The sequence below is a fragment of the Pygoscelis adeliae genome, unplaced genomic scaffold (assembly GCF_000699105.1).
Source record: "Pygoscelis adeliae isolate BGI_AS28 unplaced genomic scaffold, ASM69910v1 Scaffold608, whole genome shotgun sequence".
NCBI lineage: Eukaryota > Metazoa > Chordata > Aves > Sphenisciformes > Spheniscidae > Pygoscelis > Pygoscelis adeliae.
Genome location: NW_008825407.1, coordinates 11,471 through 28,701, shown reverse-complemented (window position 1 = coordinate 28,701; position 17,231 = coordinate 11,471). Strand labels below are relative to the sequence as shown.

Sequence of the window (17,231 nt, the reverse complement as noted above, 5' to 3'; positions counted from 1 at the left end):
GGGGGAGCCACTGAGGAGTTTTATTGCTGGTGGATTCCATGCAGTAAATGCAGCATTATGGTGAAAAAGGGGAAAAAAGGCCAAACAACCAGTGCCCTTCCCATTAGAAGTCCAGCCGTTGTTTTCAGTGGGATAAGCTCCAAGTTCTTCTGATGCCACTGTGTGTGATCATGCCAGAAGATGCAGCCAGAACGAGATAGCCCTATGACTGACACACACTCTCTGGGCTCCATCCCTGACATGCAGCCACCCCAGCATCGTGCCTGCTTTTGAACTAGCACTGGCACCGCAAACAGCCCAGTGCTGGTGAGGCAACTTTGCTGCCTTGAGCCCTGAAGCCTTTCTGCCTCTTTCAGCTACTCACAGCACCCTGTCGTGCCCTAATGGTTATAAATGCGAGGATGGAGAGGCCTGCATTATGGTGACAGAGCGGTGTGACGGCTATCTGGACTGCTCAGACAGCAGCGATGAGAGGAACTGTACCGGTAAGCAGCAGCCCTCTCCCATTTCTCACACTCCGTTCTGTGTTAGCACGTAGAGGTGCTCTCCTGGATATGTGGCCTTTCATTCACAACATCCCAGACGTATCTGCCTCTGTCCAGCTCTCCGAGCTGCCTCCTCGCCCATTTATAACCAGCTGGGACAAACTTCCCATCTAGCTTCTACACTGACAATTCATCTTCCAGCAGCCTCAGACACAGAAAAACAACTTTAGGACAGGTAGGAGCAAAGCTGTCTATTTTACATGGCCCACGGGTGAAGCAATAATCTCCAGCTGTGTCCTCCTTTGCAAGGTGACCCTGGGATCTGTGGCACATGCCCCGCCACTATCACTGATCCTCCCACCCTGGCCTTCAGTGGCCCCATGGAGGCAGGTGGGATGCGCACCGCAGCCCGCCCTGCGCAGATAACAGCGATCAATCGCTGTCTCTGGCCAGCCATGAGATTCAGCCGCTTTCCTACTGCACTGCTTGGGGGTTTAAGCATCAATCAGGTTTTAGTTCTTTAATTAAATATTGATTGGGAGAAGCTAGCAGGTTCAGGGGAGGGGGAAGGAGGTGCCGAGATTCATGGCTCAGCTGCTCTTTTCCCTCGGATAGCTTGTCTTGCTGTGCCTGTCTGCGGACCCATGTGCCTGCTGGGTTTCATTTCCAGTTGGTTAGGGAAAGCGAAGCGGCAGCAGTTTGGCTCTGCTCCGCTCCGTTTCTGTACAGCACTGGGAACGAAGCTGAGCACCCGAGCGGGGCCAGGCCACAGCGTTTGGATGTGGGCTCTGACACGTGGTGCCTGGAGGGAGAGAACAGGGAATGGCATGGCGGGAGCAGGGCATGGATTTGGGCTGTTTCAGATAAGCACCCCGAGTCCCCATCACTACCGGCGCTGGATTTCACAGTGCTGTTATCCCCTAAGTGCCTCTCCCAAGGTCAGGTGGTGATTCAGCCGCAGAGCTCGTGTCAAGGCAGTCCCCAGACTACTGCCTTAATTACCAGCCTTTGCTTGGGTCCTTCTGCTGAACGTGAGATGTGATAAGGAAAACACACAAAGAAAAGCCCTGGGTGGCTTACAGTGACCGCACAGGTTCATTGCACAGGTAGAAGAGTGACTTAGCTTGCACTGATCAGTTTGCACTCTTGTACTTCCAAAATGATGTTAAAGAGTATTTCATCAACAGCCACACTTTATCTTTCCTCTGGGGAAAGGACATGCTTGCATGATGCAGCATAAAGACAACCAAGACATTTTGGGGAGAACTAAGAGCACCAGGGGTGTGTTCCTGCTCTGAGCTGCCTTCTGAAGAGCCTGCTCTTCTCCACTGATAACGCCCGCCTAAATTACACATCCAATTTGAATGGTGCAAATACTCCCTTCAGTCATGTTACTGTTTCTACCTCCACATGTTTTTTGTGCTACAAACATAACTCCTGTTTCTGTTCTGGGCAAAGGGCTTGTTTTCTTCCGGTAGACTAACTTTTCCCGTTGCCTGCTTAGATGACACAATCGTGTACAAAGTCCAGAACCTCCAGTGGACAGCCGATTTCTCCGGCGATGTCACTTTGACGTGGGCTCGGCCAAAAAGAATGTCCTCAACCTCCTGTGTCTACAACGTCTATTACAGGTACACCACACATTACACTGCGTGACCCGTTGCTTTTCATATCAAGTAAAGGCTAGCAGAAGCATGAGCACAGGTATCGGTATGCCCATGTTTACAGCAAAGCGCCGTACAGAATCAGGCCTGAAGGACTGAGAGCTGCTCAATCTACTTCTGCTTGGAAAATCATAGAATCATTAAGGTTGGAAAAGACCTCTAAGGTCATCGAGTCCAACCGTCAAATCTTCTAATACTTTGTTGCAAAGACAACCCGAAACAGCTGTAACTAGGGGGCATTTGTGGAAAGCTGTATTTGTTTCCACCAGATTATTGACTCAGACAGTAATGTGGCTATATTTGAGTTTTTTTTTTTCTGCTCGTGTCTTGTCTTTATGGGACAGCTAACAACGGGAACAAAGTCAAGAAATTAGAGCACAGCAGTTACAGAAAACCTCAGAGGACAGCGCTTATAAGTCACTAAGCTAGGTTTAGTTCAGGCTTTAAGAGAGCATCTTTTCAAGCTGGTGGTGTGACTTTACTGAAGAGGAAACTAAGCAGCAAGCTCTTAACATACAGGTAGATGGTTTCACCCTTTGTTACTAAACACCGTCCTGACTGGAGGGGTGTGACTCTTTCGTGCAGGATGGTCGGTGAAAGCATTTGGAAGATTTTCGAAACCCACAGCAACAAAACCAACAGTATTTTGAAAGTCCTCAAGCCTGACTGTACCTATCAGGTGAAAGTCCAAGTGCAATGTCTCAGCCGAATCTACAACACCAATGACTTCATCACCCTCCGGGCACCCGAAGGATGTAAGCAGACCTGCACAGTCATATCAGTGACCTGATGCATTCCGCCTCGGCTTAGAAAGTAGATACCACGGAGGTATCCCCGTTACGAACAAAAGGAGTCTTTCCACAGGCCTGGGAATTGTGCTGCACTGGGAAAAAGGGCTGCGGGTTCTTTGCCCCGAGTCAGTCCTGCACTGAGTCACCAACTTGCCCTCTTTCTTGCCCGTGCCTTAGTGGTTTAGTATCACTGGGAAGTTCATCTCTTCTCACAGTGCAGCGAGGAGCCCATGGGACTGTTCAGTACCACACACAAGGAGCAAGATCTTTCTAGCTGCAGAGTGGAGGTCAGGTTAAGGAAGGGATGCAAAATAAAGCAAAGAGCTTAGCAAAAATCCTACCTTCACCACAAGTCACTAAAAAGGCGTTCTTGCTCCAGAGGGGGGTGAGAGGGACTCGGGACACAACTGCAGGAAGACGACATCTCCCATGAGCCAGGATCACTTGGCCATTTCCCCTGTCCCAACCTTTCAGGGATACCCTGCTTTTCCCCATGTGATCCGGACATACCAACTGCGACTGTCACTAACACCTCTGTTTCTCTCCACAGTACCAGATGCTCCCTTTAACCTTCAGCTGTCCCTGAAAAAAGAAGCTGAGGGTGTGGTGACAGGCTGCTGGAGTCCCCCCGTGAACGCCCATGGCCTCATACGGGAATTCATCGTGAGTCCTGCTGCCCGATGGGGCCAAGTCCAGATCGGTGGTGGGACAGGAAAGGCTGCTGAGGGCAGCTGGCCTTTCTGAAGACAGCTGTCTCTGCAGAGGCGGGTGGGCCAGCAATAGGACATTTCGTAGAGGAAATCTGCTGAGAGCATCGGGCGAGTTAGGAGAAGAAATGCTGCAGGGCTGTAGGTAGCGACACAGCCCTCAAGTTCATAATTTCGTTTCTGGCTCCCTTTCTAAGCTTTCATACTTCTTTCTAGTGACATTTTGACACAGAGGGACCTGTCACCCTATGGTATTGTTGACTGTGGAGCCTTCATCCCTTATTTTGGTGCTCCTAGGTGGAATACAGCAGGACCGGATCCAAGGAGTGGTCGTCCCTTAGAACCACCAAGAACTACACTGAGATCAAGAACTTACAGGTCAACACATTATACACAGTTAGAGTGAGTATTTTCAAAGCTCTGTCTATGCATGCTCTCATTACTTTTCACTAGATAGTCTAAGTCCTGCCCAGTCAAATACTTGCTAAAAAAGTATGGTGTTAAAATTCTGCCCTTTAATGTCAACCCACAATGGGGGCTTGGCATTTGCGCTGCTAATGTATATAGTTTCAAGGCCTGAATTAAGGCCCTTGTTTGCTCCTTCTCCCAGAAGGCCAGCTGTATTATGAAATCTGTGCTACTAATTGCCCATTCGAACGTCACTGCAATTGCGCCGGATCTGGGCCAGAGATAAATTTGGTCCTGACTGTATCAGTGGGAAAAGAAGCAGATGCGCCTGCGGGGAATGTATGCGCATGGGAGAAGCTGGGTAATTATAGGCAGAACTAATAAGAATAGGAAATGAAAGTCTGCGCGTTGGGCCCTGGGAAACGTATACTCTGCCATTGTCCATCCTCCCTGTGCTGAAAGAGCATGGGTTCTTGGGGGAGTTCACTGGGAGGTGGGATAAACCCCTCTCCCCACCCATGAATCAATGCTATTCTCACACTCGGTTGGAGCAAGTCTTTCCTTCCTTAGTATTCCTTACCGTACTAATCTGTTCCCAAATAAATCTTTGGAACTGGATTCAGTGCTCGCATGGACTTCACCAGCGCGGTTCCTACCTACACTATGGCTGATAGAGTCCAAAGCTCCTTATCTTGATGGACTCCTCATAAAGATCTCATAAGAGAGTGGTTATCTGCAAAGAGGATGCATCTTCCTCCTCTTAGATTCCTTTAATTGACTTAAAGTAGTCTGCTTTATCTCTGTAATAAGCATTTTATTGCCAAGTAATTAAGCTATTGTTTGCTTCAAAGTCCTTTTCCCATGAGCTCCGCCATGTCCGTAACCTTGCTCTAACCTCGCTCTGTGTTTGCATTATACAATGTTGGCGGCGTACATTTGTTCATATTGACTAACCCTCTTATTTGAAAAGGTTGCTGCAGTAACTAGTCGAGGAGTGGGAAATTGGAGTGATTCCAAATCCATAACCACCATAAAAGGCAAAGGTAAACGTTGTTGTTTCGGTCAATTCAGACAACATAGCAAAAAGGCTGCATACGAGCCTGCAGTGTTAGCATCAGCATGCATAACCACCTCCTCGTTCTTTTTTCTTCCCTGTTGAGCATTTTACTCTATTTAACAACTTTGCTGTACCATTTCGCGTAACTTGATCTGCCTCAAAGTTCAGTGGCAAGTCTGAACGGATTGCTGACTCTTCCTCTGAACTCTGTGGCACGTAGGATGGAGGTACTGCCCTGGAAGTGGGCGAGAAGCCTGTCCAGAAGGTGCCCCTCTCTCCTGGACTGCAGATGGATTCCCTCTGACTTGTGTAGGCTAGACCCTACCTTTGGATAGGCGAGACACATGACCACTAACTCCTTCGCTGTCACTAGCTGACAGGATACTCGCTCATTCTTCTCCCTCTTAGGTTATGCTTAGGATGGTTTCTGCATCTCACGTAGGTTAGACCACTAAAAGACCACTAAGGCTCCCACGAACTATCACAACATTACAGTAGATAAATTCAAACAACACAGTAAATCATTTCCCTCCAAACTGTTTTTAGAAAAGCCTTTTGAAATCATTTGTATTCTTACCAAGTTTTTCTTCCAAACCTATATTCTGATGTCAAAATTGTGTGCTAATTTGTTAGATAAAAGTGCATCCTCACCATGTTGACAAAGGAAGGAAAGAAAACACCATGCTACTAACATTGCCGGATTCAGATAATATGAAGTACATGAGTACCTGATGGTTAGAAAAACAGAGGTAGAAAGAACCGTAACAACTTTCACTTCAAGTTTTGCGTGAGCATTCGGCAGCTGTCCCCACCGATAGCTCCTGACCTCCCTCGCCGCTCCTGTCCTCCCTCACCAGTTCCTCTGAAGGCCAGAAGCTGTTAACTGTGATGTGAGCTTGTCCCACTGAGTGCAGAAGTAAAATACCTGTGTCCAGACCTCTCTGCTTCCAGCCTGCGCCGAGCAAGGCACAGCTAAGGCAGCTTTTAGATGGTTGACTGAAAAAACGATGGAGGTACAGCATGTCGGTGCCTTCTCTGAGGGACACGTGTCTTAGAGACAGGCAAGGCTAGGGCTGGAAAGATGGGGTATTCCTGGTCTAAGAGATGATTGTCATAATGAAAGCCTGTATTTTACCTGTCCCCTCTCGATAAGTATTTGTATTTCTTTGTGCTGCGGTAACAGCTGTTTCTCCCTTTCTTTCCTTCCAGTCATTCCTCCACCTGTCATACACATTGAGAGCTACAGCGAGGACTCCATAAGTTTCAGCCTAAAAATGACTACTAATATCAAGGTAAAATTTTTACCTTTGCTTCTGAAACTAGAATAAAGAAAAAAACGCGTGCATTGGGTAGATGGTAAATACCGGATGGAATAAGCTGTCACCCATTTCAGTATTGCAATTACTTTCTGAAACTAGTTATGTTGTGCCAAATGATTTCTTACTACTCATCAACCATCCCAGCTCTCTTAATTAGGATGGGAAATACAATGCAAAGACTTTCACCAGTGAGTCTTTCACTGCTTGCAAAAACAGCTGAACTGATAGTTCGTGTTGTGTGCCCTTGCTGCTTGACAGGTCAGCGGTTATGTTGTGAACATCTACTGGACATTTGATACACACAGGCAGGAAAAAAGGACTCTGATCATAGAAGGAGAAAAGTCCATCCAAAAAGGTAAATTCCGTGCAAAGTGTAAAATTCTGCTTTAGTCAACACCAAATGGAAGGTTTTACAGAAGGCTATAGGATTTTTTTTTTCCTTTTTTTGCAACTGAGTAGTTTCTGTTTAGGAAAGAATAAATCTTGGGAGGACAAACCAGCAAATTCTTGGCCTCTCTTCTTAGGACTTGGAGATTTCAAGTGGATTTGGGATTTATCCCCCGGAGCTGCACTAGCCTTTTCTCATCACACGGGATTTTGTTTGTCGTTCCTTATCTACTCTGCAAAAGGTCAACAATTTCTTGGGCTTGTATACAATACATGTCCCTATTAATCAGATTACTTTCTGGTTTGGAAAAATCACTGGTGTGCACAGTCTAGATAGGGGAAAGCATCCCGATAAAGAAAAGCACAGGCTAGGTTAGACACCAGAGTCCCAGGTGCTTCTGTATAAAGGAAATTACTCAAAATGAATCAAAACACAAACCAAGAGAGGCGGGCTCCTGCCCAAGATTGTTTGATGCTGCTGACCATTTCCTAGTGCTCTCACCCCACCATTGCAGTACTTTGCCTCACCTAATAGTGCACGTTTCTCTTCTTGCTCAGTGGCAAATTTGACAGCGCACACCCCCTATGAAATTTCTGCTTGGGCTAAGACGGAGCTGGGTGACAGCCCTCTGTCTTTTGTGCATGTGGTGACCAGTGGGACAAGACCTGCATCACCAAGTCTCAAAGCCAAGGCCATCAACCAGACTGCGGTGGAGTGCAGCTGGACTGGACCAAGGAATGTCGTAAGGCACCAACTCTCTTTTCTCACCAGCCAGGACGGGGTCTAGCTCAGAGCCTCAAAACACAAGCAAAATCTTAACACAGGATTATTTGTAGGGATTGAATTGCAAGGCCCTGAAAGTTTTATGCTCAAAAAACGAGGGAAAGTACCTGCCACCCCTTAAACAGAAGCAAGGAAAGCCGCCTTGTTGTCTATTTGCTCAGCCACTGATCCAGTGGAGAAGTGGCTGAAATACAGGTAGCATGATGCTCCAGTGGTCTTTCAGTTGACTGCTGTGTTATCAGAGTTGAGCCCAGGATTTTAGGGTGGGAAGTGCAGCAGTGAGTGGGTAGACTGAACCTGAACTTGGGCCGGAGAGAGTGCCTGGAGGAAAAAGGGTCTTTGCGTCACGTCCCTAAAAAGCAACAGCCAGTGAAAGTTTGGGTGCGAGCTCCGGCCCTTGCCAAAATCTGTACCATCCCTGTTGTGCTCTTCCTCCGCAGGTCTATGGCATCTTCTACGCCACATCCTTCCTAGAGCTGTACAGGAGCCCTCACAACACCACCACGACCTCCCACAACATCACTGTGATCGTGCAGCGGGACGAGCAGTACCTGTTTCTGGTAGGCTCCTTTTCTGTTCCCCCTCCTACCTGCACTGCGGGCTGTAATTTGGTACCGAAGGGTGCAGGCACAGTATTAACCGCTGTGTCATCCCTTCAAGGTCCGTGTGATGTCTCCCTACCAAGGGCCACCGTCCGACTACGTTGTGGTGAAGATGATCCCTGACAACCGGCTTCCCCCTCGGCACCTCCACTCGGTGCACACCGGAAAGACGTTCGCAGTCATTAAGTGGGAATCACCCTACGATTCGCCCGACCAGGACATGGTAATATCTCACAGCGCCTTCTCCTGTCCCATTGCACGCAAAACCCTGGCTCAAAGACAGATCCCTGCCCTGCTGCTGATGGACAACTGAGTCTGAGATCAGGTCTATCCTCCATCTAAATAGTTGTCGTCAAGATGCTGACACCTCCGGGACCTGCATTTCCTCTCTTCACATGACTGGCCATTAGCTCAGGCCTATAACATTCACACTGCATTTAAAAAGAGTCAGGTCTGCGATATCTGTTGCTGACCAAGTCTGAAAGCAAACTCGGGCACATGCTAAAACACCTTTCTGGGCTTCAGCTTTGCTCTGGAGTCCGGGCTGGCCAGTGCCTGAGCACAGCCCCGCAGGCCAGCAGGACAGGCATCGGGCCAGCCGGGCTGCAGGCTCTGCCTTCCCGCTCCAGCCGCACCGGCGCAGCCCCAACAAAGCCCGGTTCTGTTTTCTGGCACGCTGGCGTACAGTCAGGTCTCGCTCCATTGAAGGCGAGTCATTTTCTCAGCAAGCTTTCTGCTCCTATTCTGGTCCAGAGACTTTAACGGCAAAGGTTTAAAGGTATAAATCTTCCTGGCAAAACTGGAAACTTTGACAGGGCAGGAGTTTGTATTGCATCCTTGTGATTTATACAACCTGAGATTTTCCTCCTGCCCTCAACTGTTCCAGTAACTGCATTTTCTGTATCTGTAAATACTGATCTCGGGCAGGGATCCAGCTAGCCCAGCAAGAGGCTTGAAATCTTACTTCCCAGGCTTTCTGTAGAGCACAGGCATGGTTTAATTTAAATTTTGTCCCCCCACGTCTAATGTCCTACCATTGCATGAGATTGCTAGCAAGTCTGCAGGAAAGTGAGATCTTTCACTGTATGTGCCTTTCCTCCCCCTCCAGTTATATGCTGTCGCAGTTAAAGATTTAGTAAGAAAAACAGATAAAATCTACAAAGTGAAAACCCGGAACAGCACGGTGGAGTACACCATTAAGAAGCTTGAACCGGGAGGCAAATACCACGTGATTGTTCAACTGGGAAATATGAGCAAAGAATCCAGCATGAAGATCAACACAGGTAAAGGGAAGAGTACTACTGGGCGGGTGCCGGGTTGAGTCCTTGCAGCACTGTCCACTAGAGGGAATCCAGCGCCCATCCCACACACCATCCATCCCACCGCTGTGCTGGGTGGAGGCTGCAGAGGTGTTTCTGCACCACTTAGTCCTCTCCCACTGCCGAAGCCCAATTCTGAGAGGCCTTCCTGCAGCTCCCAGGGAAGGCAATCAAACCCCCGAACAGCAGCAGCAGAGGAAGCCTCTCAAACGATAGCTGGGGAGTTTTTCTCCTGCCTAGGTGGAGGTGGGAAAGACACCTGCTTGGCTGGCTGTGTAGGTACCATGAAGTACCGTTACGGTCCTACCATAAAAACCCACCGAAAAACTCCTACCAGCTTACATGCCACAGCATCCTCTCCTCCAGTACAGCCCTTTCTAAGCGGAGTATTCTGATCCCCCCAAAATACTAAGTTTCAGAAGCAACGCCATTGCTGTTTCTCAGCCACAAGAAAAGTGCCATCAGTGTTAAAACCTAACCCGCCTGCCATTTTTTCCTCACTTGCAGTTCCACTGTCTGCACCAGACGCCTTAAAAATTATAACAGAAAATGACCATATTCTGCTTTTTTGGAAGAGTTTGGCATTAAAGGAAAGTAATTTCAATGAAAGCCGGGTAAGTTGCACTGTCTCTCCCATCGTACAGGCAGTGTTTCAGAAAAACCTAGAGCAGAGTCGGTTGCGAGGCTCCATTCACAGACTTTTTAAAATACACCAGTACGCTCTGCTCCCCCAAGCGTCCTTGATGAGCCCTCTACGTAGAGCTCACTTCAATTCGCATCATGACTAAGGCACTAAAGCTGATAGATCCAATCGATCATCTTTTAGGAACATAATTATCCTCTTGGAAAAGGTCAACTCTCACGTGTGAAAGGACCAGGAATAGGACACTGCCCTGCCGTGCCAGGAAGCACATCGGTAGCATCTGAGAATTGTCATTATTTAGACTTTGATAGAAAATCCGTGACATGTTCTTTGTCAGGGCCCGGGCAGGTAGCAAACTACGCCAAAAAAGCCATCACCATTACTGGACTCTGTGTGTGGGTGGTCTCGGGTGGATGCTAAGAACAGAGTGAACCAGACAGACCGAAATCTTCTCTCCTCCCTGAACTGGCCAAGGTCAATGCACAGTGACGGGTGCCTGGAGGAGGCTCCACATTGCTCTCTCCCAGCTGATAGCCCAACGCATTTCATCAAAGGAGGAAAAAAGAAGTTTCAAAGCCCTGTCAGAAGGAGCAAACCTGACCTCTGCAGCCAGGTGATTTGGGGTTTGTGTCTTTGTTTTCATAACTCTCAGGGTTACGAGATTCACATGTTTGACAGCTTGATGAACATCACTGCTTATCTTGGGAACACCACCGAAAACTTCTTCAAAGTTTCCAACCTGAAGATAGGTCACAACTATTCATTCACCGTTCAGGCCAGGTGCCTGTACAGCGGGCAGATGTGCGGCGAGCCAGCCACGCTTCTCTATGATGAACTAGGAACTGGTAAGTCCCTGGCATTTTCCCCATCCTCCTTAACAAAGACTAATGAAAGCCTCACAAAATCCCTAGAGAACTGTGCTATCAGTTGCTAATGGCACTTCTTTCCCTCCCTCATCTCTAGGTGAAGACTCCGCTGCAACAAAAACCGGTAGATCGACAGACGTCGCTGCTATCGTGGTACCGGTGCTGTTCCTGCTGCTGGTGACCCTCGGCGTTGGGTTCGTGGTGCTCTACATGAGGCACAGACGGCTGCAGAACAGCTTCACTGCCTTTGCAAACAGCCACTACAGCTCCCGCCTGGGCTCGGCCATATTCTCCTCAGGAGATGACTTAGGTACGTAGCCCTTGGTTTCATGCAATGGCATTTCAGGACAGCCTTAAGGACGTGAAATCAGTGCAAGACCTAACTTCTCTACCATGCTTTGGGCCACCCTTGGCATAAAAATCTCTACGGATTTGATCTTGGCCTAAGAATACGAAGCTGGCCCAGGATAAATGTTTTTAGCAACTTCACTTAAACCACTCCCTCTAATGCAAATTCAGTCAAAACCTGAATATAACAGATACAACAACCAGGTGAGAGCACAAGCGGGGCCACAATATACTGGTTTTGAGGGCAGTTTCCTGGCCAGCTTCGGCAGCCTGTTTAGTGGTGCCCCGTGAAACGCTGAGGGCAGCATAACAGCACTCTGGGTTTGTTTTTCAGGAGATGAGGATGACGAAGCCCCAATGATAACTGGATTTTCAGATGATGTTCCCATGGTCATCGCATGAAGCGCATTTCTGACTGTAAAAACCAAATGGTGTAAATATTTTATTTGATAAAGATAGTTGATTGTTTATTTTAAAAATGCACTTTGAGTTGCAATATGTTATTTTTATATGGGCCAAAAAAATTTTAAAAATACACTTTGTAGTAATCAACTGTGAATTGCAGACTAGGTTGGTTTAGTAACAAATTGCTTTGATTTAACATTAATTTAGTCTTACAAGGCTATGCTTGCTGGGCATGCTTTTAAGTCTGTGAGATACTTTCCGTTGACTAAATTGGCTACTCGTTTTATTTTTCTAAGACAAGAATAAATTTATTTAAAAAAATTTCAGGAGATTATATATGTAGAGAGAGATAAGTAATATAGTCCCTGAAGGTTTTGCTTTTACTTTAAAAAAAAAAAATCCGTTGGACTTTGTTTTATATGAAAGTGTTTTTGTTGTGTTAATTTATTGGGAAATCTGCTTGAGAACAGATTTCCAAAGTCGTCAGACATTGTGCACATTATTGTGTAGAACATGTGCCACTTTATCTTGCAAGGCAGTAGTATCTTGGCATCCCCATCATTGTTCTTGCCACGATAATAAAAAATCCTTATTTTTACATTTTTTTCCCCCCTTGTTAAAAGGCCCACTCTTTCAGCAATCTCAGAGCCCAGGTCAAGACACTGCAGCACATACTTTATGTACGAGCTTAGCTTCCTGCTGCCGTACCTATAAGCCAAAAGCATCCCTACCACGCCGTGCTGCCAAGGGTCATGCAGACCCTTGCACGTGGGTGTGACACGCCATGGGCCATTAGCAGGAGGGTTTCTGGGGCTCTGCCCGCAGGGGAGTGGGTGCTCCTGGGCAGCAGCGCTGCAGCATCCTTTCGCAGCGCTGTGCAAGCACCCAGGCTTTGCAGTTTTGACGCTCGCTTTCAGGCGTGTAGTAACAACTGTCCATGCCGTGCCCTACCCTCCCACCACTGCCCAAAGCCCTTCGGAGGGCACCTGCAGTGACCGAGCTGCTGACCATGCCCATCACGCGTGGCCTAATTAATCTGTAGTTTACGTCAGTAACGTCACTGAAAAAATTTGCCACTACCTGAAGTTAAAGCGCACACCTTAAAACACACTTCCCAGCTAATCGGGACACCTTTCCTCCGTGGAGCTCCTCTAAGATGCTAATATGTCGGTGGGACGGAAGGGGGAGCCTCCACTGTGCTCAACTAGGAAGCAGCTTCGCATACAGATTTTCCACAGTCATACAGAGCAGTAATTACTAAACATCTAAATTCATTTGGTTTACAGCAGGGATTCGATCCTCCTTCATTAACATTTCCTAAAAGTCAATGTACCTTCAGCTTTAGAAGTAACATATATATACGCATATGTATTATTTTCCCATCACCAGTCATCTCACGTTTCCAGTAGACATAATACTGTCTACAGAGCTAAGTGGTCGAATCGTCTGTTACCATTGTCAAGCTTTTTTTGTGATGGCAAAATGTGAATCTCACCACAAATCCAACTACTTGCCAAGCCAAGAGCAACGACACGAGCGGATGTTCACGGTCACGCCTGTCCGTGCTCTATATATGCAAAGCTCCGCACCAGTAAAATGCAGCACACTGTCTTGTCACACCGTTTTCTTTGTTTAAACCAAAAGTATTTTTGCAGTGTAAATTAAGTTATAATTGCAGTCTTCCTACAGATGAAATGAGAGAGGCCAACTATGTTTTGATACATGACTGATCCATTTGATTTCACATACAGAAAATGTATAAAAAGTTGAAGTTCTGTATGGTTTGATACTCTATAGAAATACTAACTCTATTTTCCATTACTGGTGTTATCATTCCCGGTGACAGTTTTTTCCCCCCAAGCTGGGACCAAACTACGATCAGATTTTTGTAAGTAGCAGCAAGCTTGCAGAGTTGCAATATTTTTACCTTGTTAGTGGGTCAGGTGCTGTTCAGGAGTAAAAATTTTGAGTAAATCAACCCAGCATGTATAGCTGAATTCCCCTAGAATTACAGCTGCATAGAGAGACCAGAATCTGACCCAGAGGCTAAACTATTCTAAAGATATAAATCAAAAGATTTTATACAGGAAAGAAAACCTAAAAGCAGAGATAAAGAGTATTGAACCCCTTCCTTATTAAGCAAATATTTCTGGCACAGGTAACGGAAAACTACAGTACAGTATCCTGGAAGATGGTACCTCTCCGGTGAGAATTACTGCTGGTTAAATACCGCTACTTTATTCCCCCCCAGGGTAAACCCTGCTCGGGTAGGGCGAGTAGAATTTAGCCCAACCTGTGCCTCTATCTGGAAGACAGATGCCAAGGGGGACCCTTGTAACTGCTCTATATTCTGCAGAAATCCTGTGGTTGGATGCTTTCAGGCATCAGCTGGGGGACAGGTCACTTCTGGCCACTCTGAAAGGCTCCTTTGTACCCACGGCTCAGCAACACTCGTACAGAGCTCAGTCCGTTGCCAGCAAAGCATTTTGTTGTAATTCTGTACTCCAAAGCAACACTCCCCGTTACCTGTGCCTCACTAACACAACGTGGGTGGAACAGAGCCCTCCGCGTTCGGTCTGCAGCGTCGCCCCTGCATTGCTCAGGGGGTTGGGGGCACTGCAGCCGGCAGGCTTTGTGCAAACCTGAATTCACCTTACGGGGACAGCACTGTAACGCACAGGCACATCCTACCCCGAGACTTTCCCTTCATTGCAAATATCACCACTGTGCTCTCAGCAAAGCGACTTCACAGGGCTAGTGTATTTTATATATAGATAGAGAAATCTAAGCCCCCGGCAGGGAGCGAGCGGGACAGATGCAGTTCTGAGTAAACTGTATATTTTTATGAACTTTTGAAGCACGGAATCTTGTTCACAGAGACATATAGAGGGTGGGAGGGTTCTGGTGTAAATATGGTACATGGATGTGGATGCATATTTCGTTCTGGTTTTGTTTCAGTAGCCTTATGCAATGTGACATGAATCGCTGCCCTAACTTTCGGGAGGTGACTTGGGTTTACCTCATAGGAACCCAGTGAAATGTTTGGATCCATAAGGAAAAAGAGGGGTATGGAGAGTACCCTGATTAGGAGGAACTTCTTCCAGTTAATTTGTGTTTGCATCCATTTCAGATTTCACTGCAGATGCCAGCTGGTACTCTTAAGTCCATTTGAACAAAAGACTGAAGTAAAAAACTAGTATCTGGTGGGGCTTTGGAGCGTGAGGTTTGTTTTGCTTTGGCTCGGGGTTTTTTGAGGATTTTTTTGTGCATTTTTTGGGGGTGGGGGTTTTGGTTTTTACAAGAAAGGACAAGGAGGTGCCATTTTCCAGTCTTGAGATGTGAACACCCGTTCAAGGTCAAAAAAGCGATCCTTTCAGCCTGAATAAATCACATCACTCCTTCGGCCGTCAGCTGCCTCCTCCGTAAAATGGCCACGGCACGCTGCTCGCCCCAGCTCCCACAGCGACCTGCACACGCTACCACCTCTGTGGAGCCTAGCACCTGCTCTGGGCGCGCACAGGAGCCAGCCGGAGCATGACCTTACATCTCCTCCGCTGCTCGGCCGACGGCCTGTACCCCAGGTAAACACTAAGAGGAATTTTCGGAGAGGGGTGAAGCATGTCGTGTTGACCGCAGGGGAAAACTGTGCATGCAGATATTTCATCTGCAGAATAGCCGGCGTGCTGTAAGTTCACGCCCTGGCTAACCCTGCCGTAACTTGTCCATGTGCTCCTACCTTGATACAGCATTAGCAGGAGAGCACTGCAGATTTAGTACTTGGAAAAGACTATTTTCCTCGGACAGAGGTCAAGTTACATATAGATGTATATGAGCACATACCCAGCCAGAAAGGGGAGGAGAGAGCATATGAGTGTGAGGGAGCACATGCCGTGACAACAACGCTGGCTACCAACATCCACGCCATCGTCTTTTGGCCTCGTGAGCAAAGGACCTTTGTGTTTTCAGGTCACCTTCTTGGTCACAAAATGGTGTTGCTTCCCACTGGTTTCTAGAAACCCTGGGAGAAGTGACTTGAAAGCTCCTGTCTGGGTGGAGAGGGATCTGCCTCGCCCAGACAACCGACAAGGCAGGATCATTTACTAATCCTGTTTCTAGAGTCACCAAAAGCAGCCCCAAACTCACATTAGCCACCAGGGAAACCTCACCTGAGCCAGCGACTCTCCCTGAGCAGCACACCCTTTCCTCGCAGGGCAGATTTCAGTCTTAGGATCTGCATATGCTTGAAATCTCTTTGTAGGGACAGAGAAGTATTTAATGACAAACTTCACTAATTTGCTGGTGGAAATGTAAAACTGTGTTCAGGAAAGACCAAAATAACATTTTCCGAACAAACTTTCAAGTCTCCTTCAAATGGACTTCAGAAGGGAAATGGTGCAATTCAGTTAGCCACTCCTGGACCCAGAAAGCATCTTCATTACTGGAACTAGCTGTAACATTTATAATTAATCCTTCAAAACGTGCAGCAGTCTACAAGCAGCCAGTCTATAATGAGTTTTTTAGAGGTAGTGTCAACTTCTAATCTGGTTCCTTAAGTGAAGTTTAGTACTATACCATTTGAATTGCTACTCTGTGTCTTTTTTTTTTTTTCAGTCACTGACTTCTGCTATGTTATTGCACAACTTTGAAGGAATTTTTGTCTGTCAATTCTTTTCCACTTAATGATAATAATAAAAATGGACTGGGTAAACAAAACAATTTCTGGTTCCCAAAATTATTATCTAGCCTCCGTGTGTCTAGTGCGATAAAAAGGAGACTTTTTTTCTGAACGATATTTGATTTTTGTTTCACATTAGAAGGACGACGCGTTGTATAACCTAACAGGATGATCAGAAACAGAAAAAATTGAGCTTTCTGCAGAAGGAGCAGCAGAGTCCTACTAAAAAGGTACCACTAACATTCATAATGCAATCACGTATCTGGCTAGTTCTCAGTCCCTTCCTTCAAGGTCAGCACCAGTCAGTAAGCAACACCCTCAGGCACCAGACAACATTTCGAGCCTTCCCGAGCTTCACCTCCATGTTTGCAGAACAACATCGCTGGTGCTAAGCCTGGCTTGCCGCTCACATCACATGTTATTTCCCTGGTTAAAATCCGTTTCCACAACAATCCTGTCCCCACGCTGCATGGTGCATTTGCACTGCTCGGCTGTTGCTGTTTGAAACCCTGTGTATCCAAGTACACCTGACACCCAAGTGGCTGAAAGAAAGAATTAACTACTTGCAGAGAGGGGTAATAAGCAGGCAGCAGTCTCTTCACACGTACCTCATTTTTTAGCCCACATAATTGGAAAGGCAACGTGAGCTTGGTGGACATAATTGAGGCATGCAAGCATCGTTAAGTGTTGCACTTCATTAATGTTTAGCTTAAGGCAACATTAACAAACAGCCATTCCTTCCTCCCTGTTGCCCCCTTCTTCATGAATGAA

The 17,231-nt window shown here is 47.0% G+C and overlaps 1 protein-coding gene across 1 annotated transcript in view; it reads left to right on the top strand.

Moving 5' to 3' along the window:
• Nucleotides 1–11,782, top strand: part of SORL1 (sortilin-related receptor, L(DLR class) A repeats containing) — a 38,568-nt gene extending 26,786 nt beyond the window's left edge. Inside the window, exons 32-47 of the mRNA XM_009330398.1 lie at nucleotides 327–485; nucleotides 1,990–2,116; nucleotides 2,735–2,904; nucleotides 3,491–3,603; nucleotides 3,945–4,049; nucleotides 5,026–5,098; nucleotides 6,322–6,404; nucleotides 6,690–6,786; nucleotides 7,377–7,561; nucleotides 8,043–8,162; nucleotides 8,263–8,427; nucleotides 9,313–9,487; nucleotides 10,031–10,137; nucleotides 10,819–11,011; nucleotides 11,130–11,342; nucleotides 11,715–11,782. Of these exons, the coding sequence (XP_009328673.1) occupies nucleotides 327–485; nucleotides 1,990–2,116; nucleotides 2,735–2,904; nucleotides 3,491–3,603; nucleotides 3,945–4,049; nucleotides 5,026–5,098; nucleotides 6,322–6,404; nucleotides 6,690–6,786; nucleotides 7,377–7,561; nucleotides 8,043–8,162; nucleotides 8,263–8,427; nucleotides 9,313–9,487; nucleotides 10,031–10,137; nucleotides 10,819–11,011; nucleotides 11,130–11,342; nucleotides 11,715–11,782 (2,153 nt within the window). The remainder of the gene's footprint in view (nucleotides 1–326; nucleotides 486–1,989; nucleotides 2,117–2,734; nucleotides 2,905–3,490; nucleotides 3,604–3,944; nucleotides 4,050–5,025; nucleotides 5,099–6,321; nucleotides 6,405–6,689; nucleotides 6,787–7,376; nucleotides 7,562–8,042; nucleotides 8,163–8,262; nucleotides 8,428–9,312; nucleotides 9,488–10,030; nucleotides 10,138–10,818; nucleotides 11,012–11,129; nucleotides 11,343–11,714) is intronic.
• Nucleotides 11,783–17,231: the final 5,449 nt, after the last annotated feature.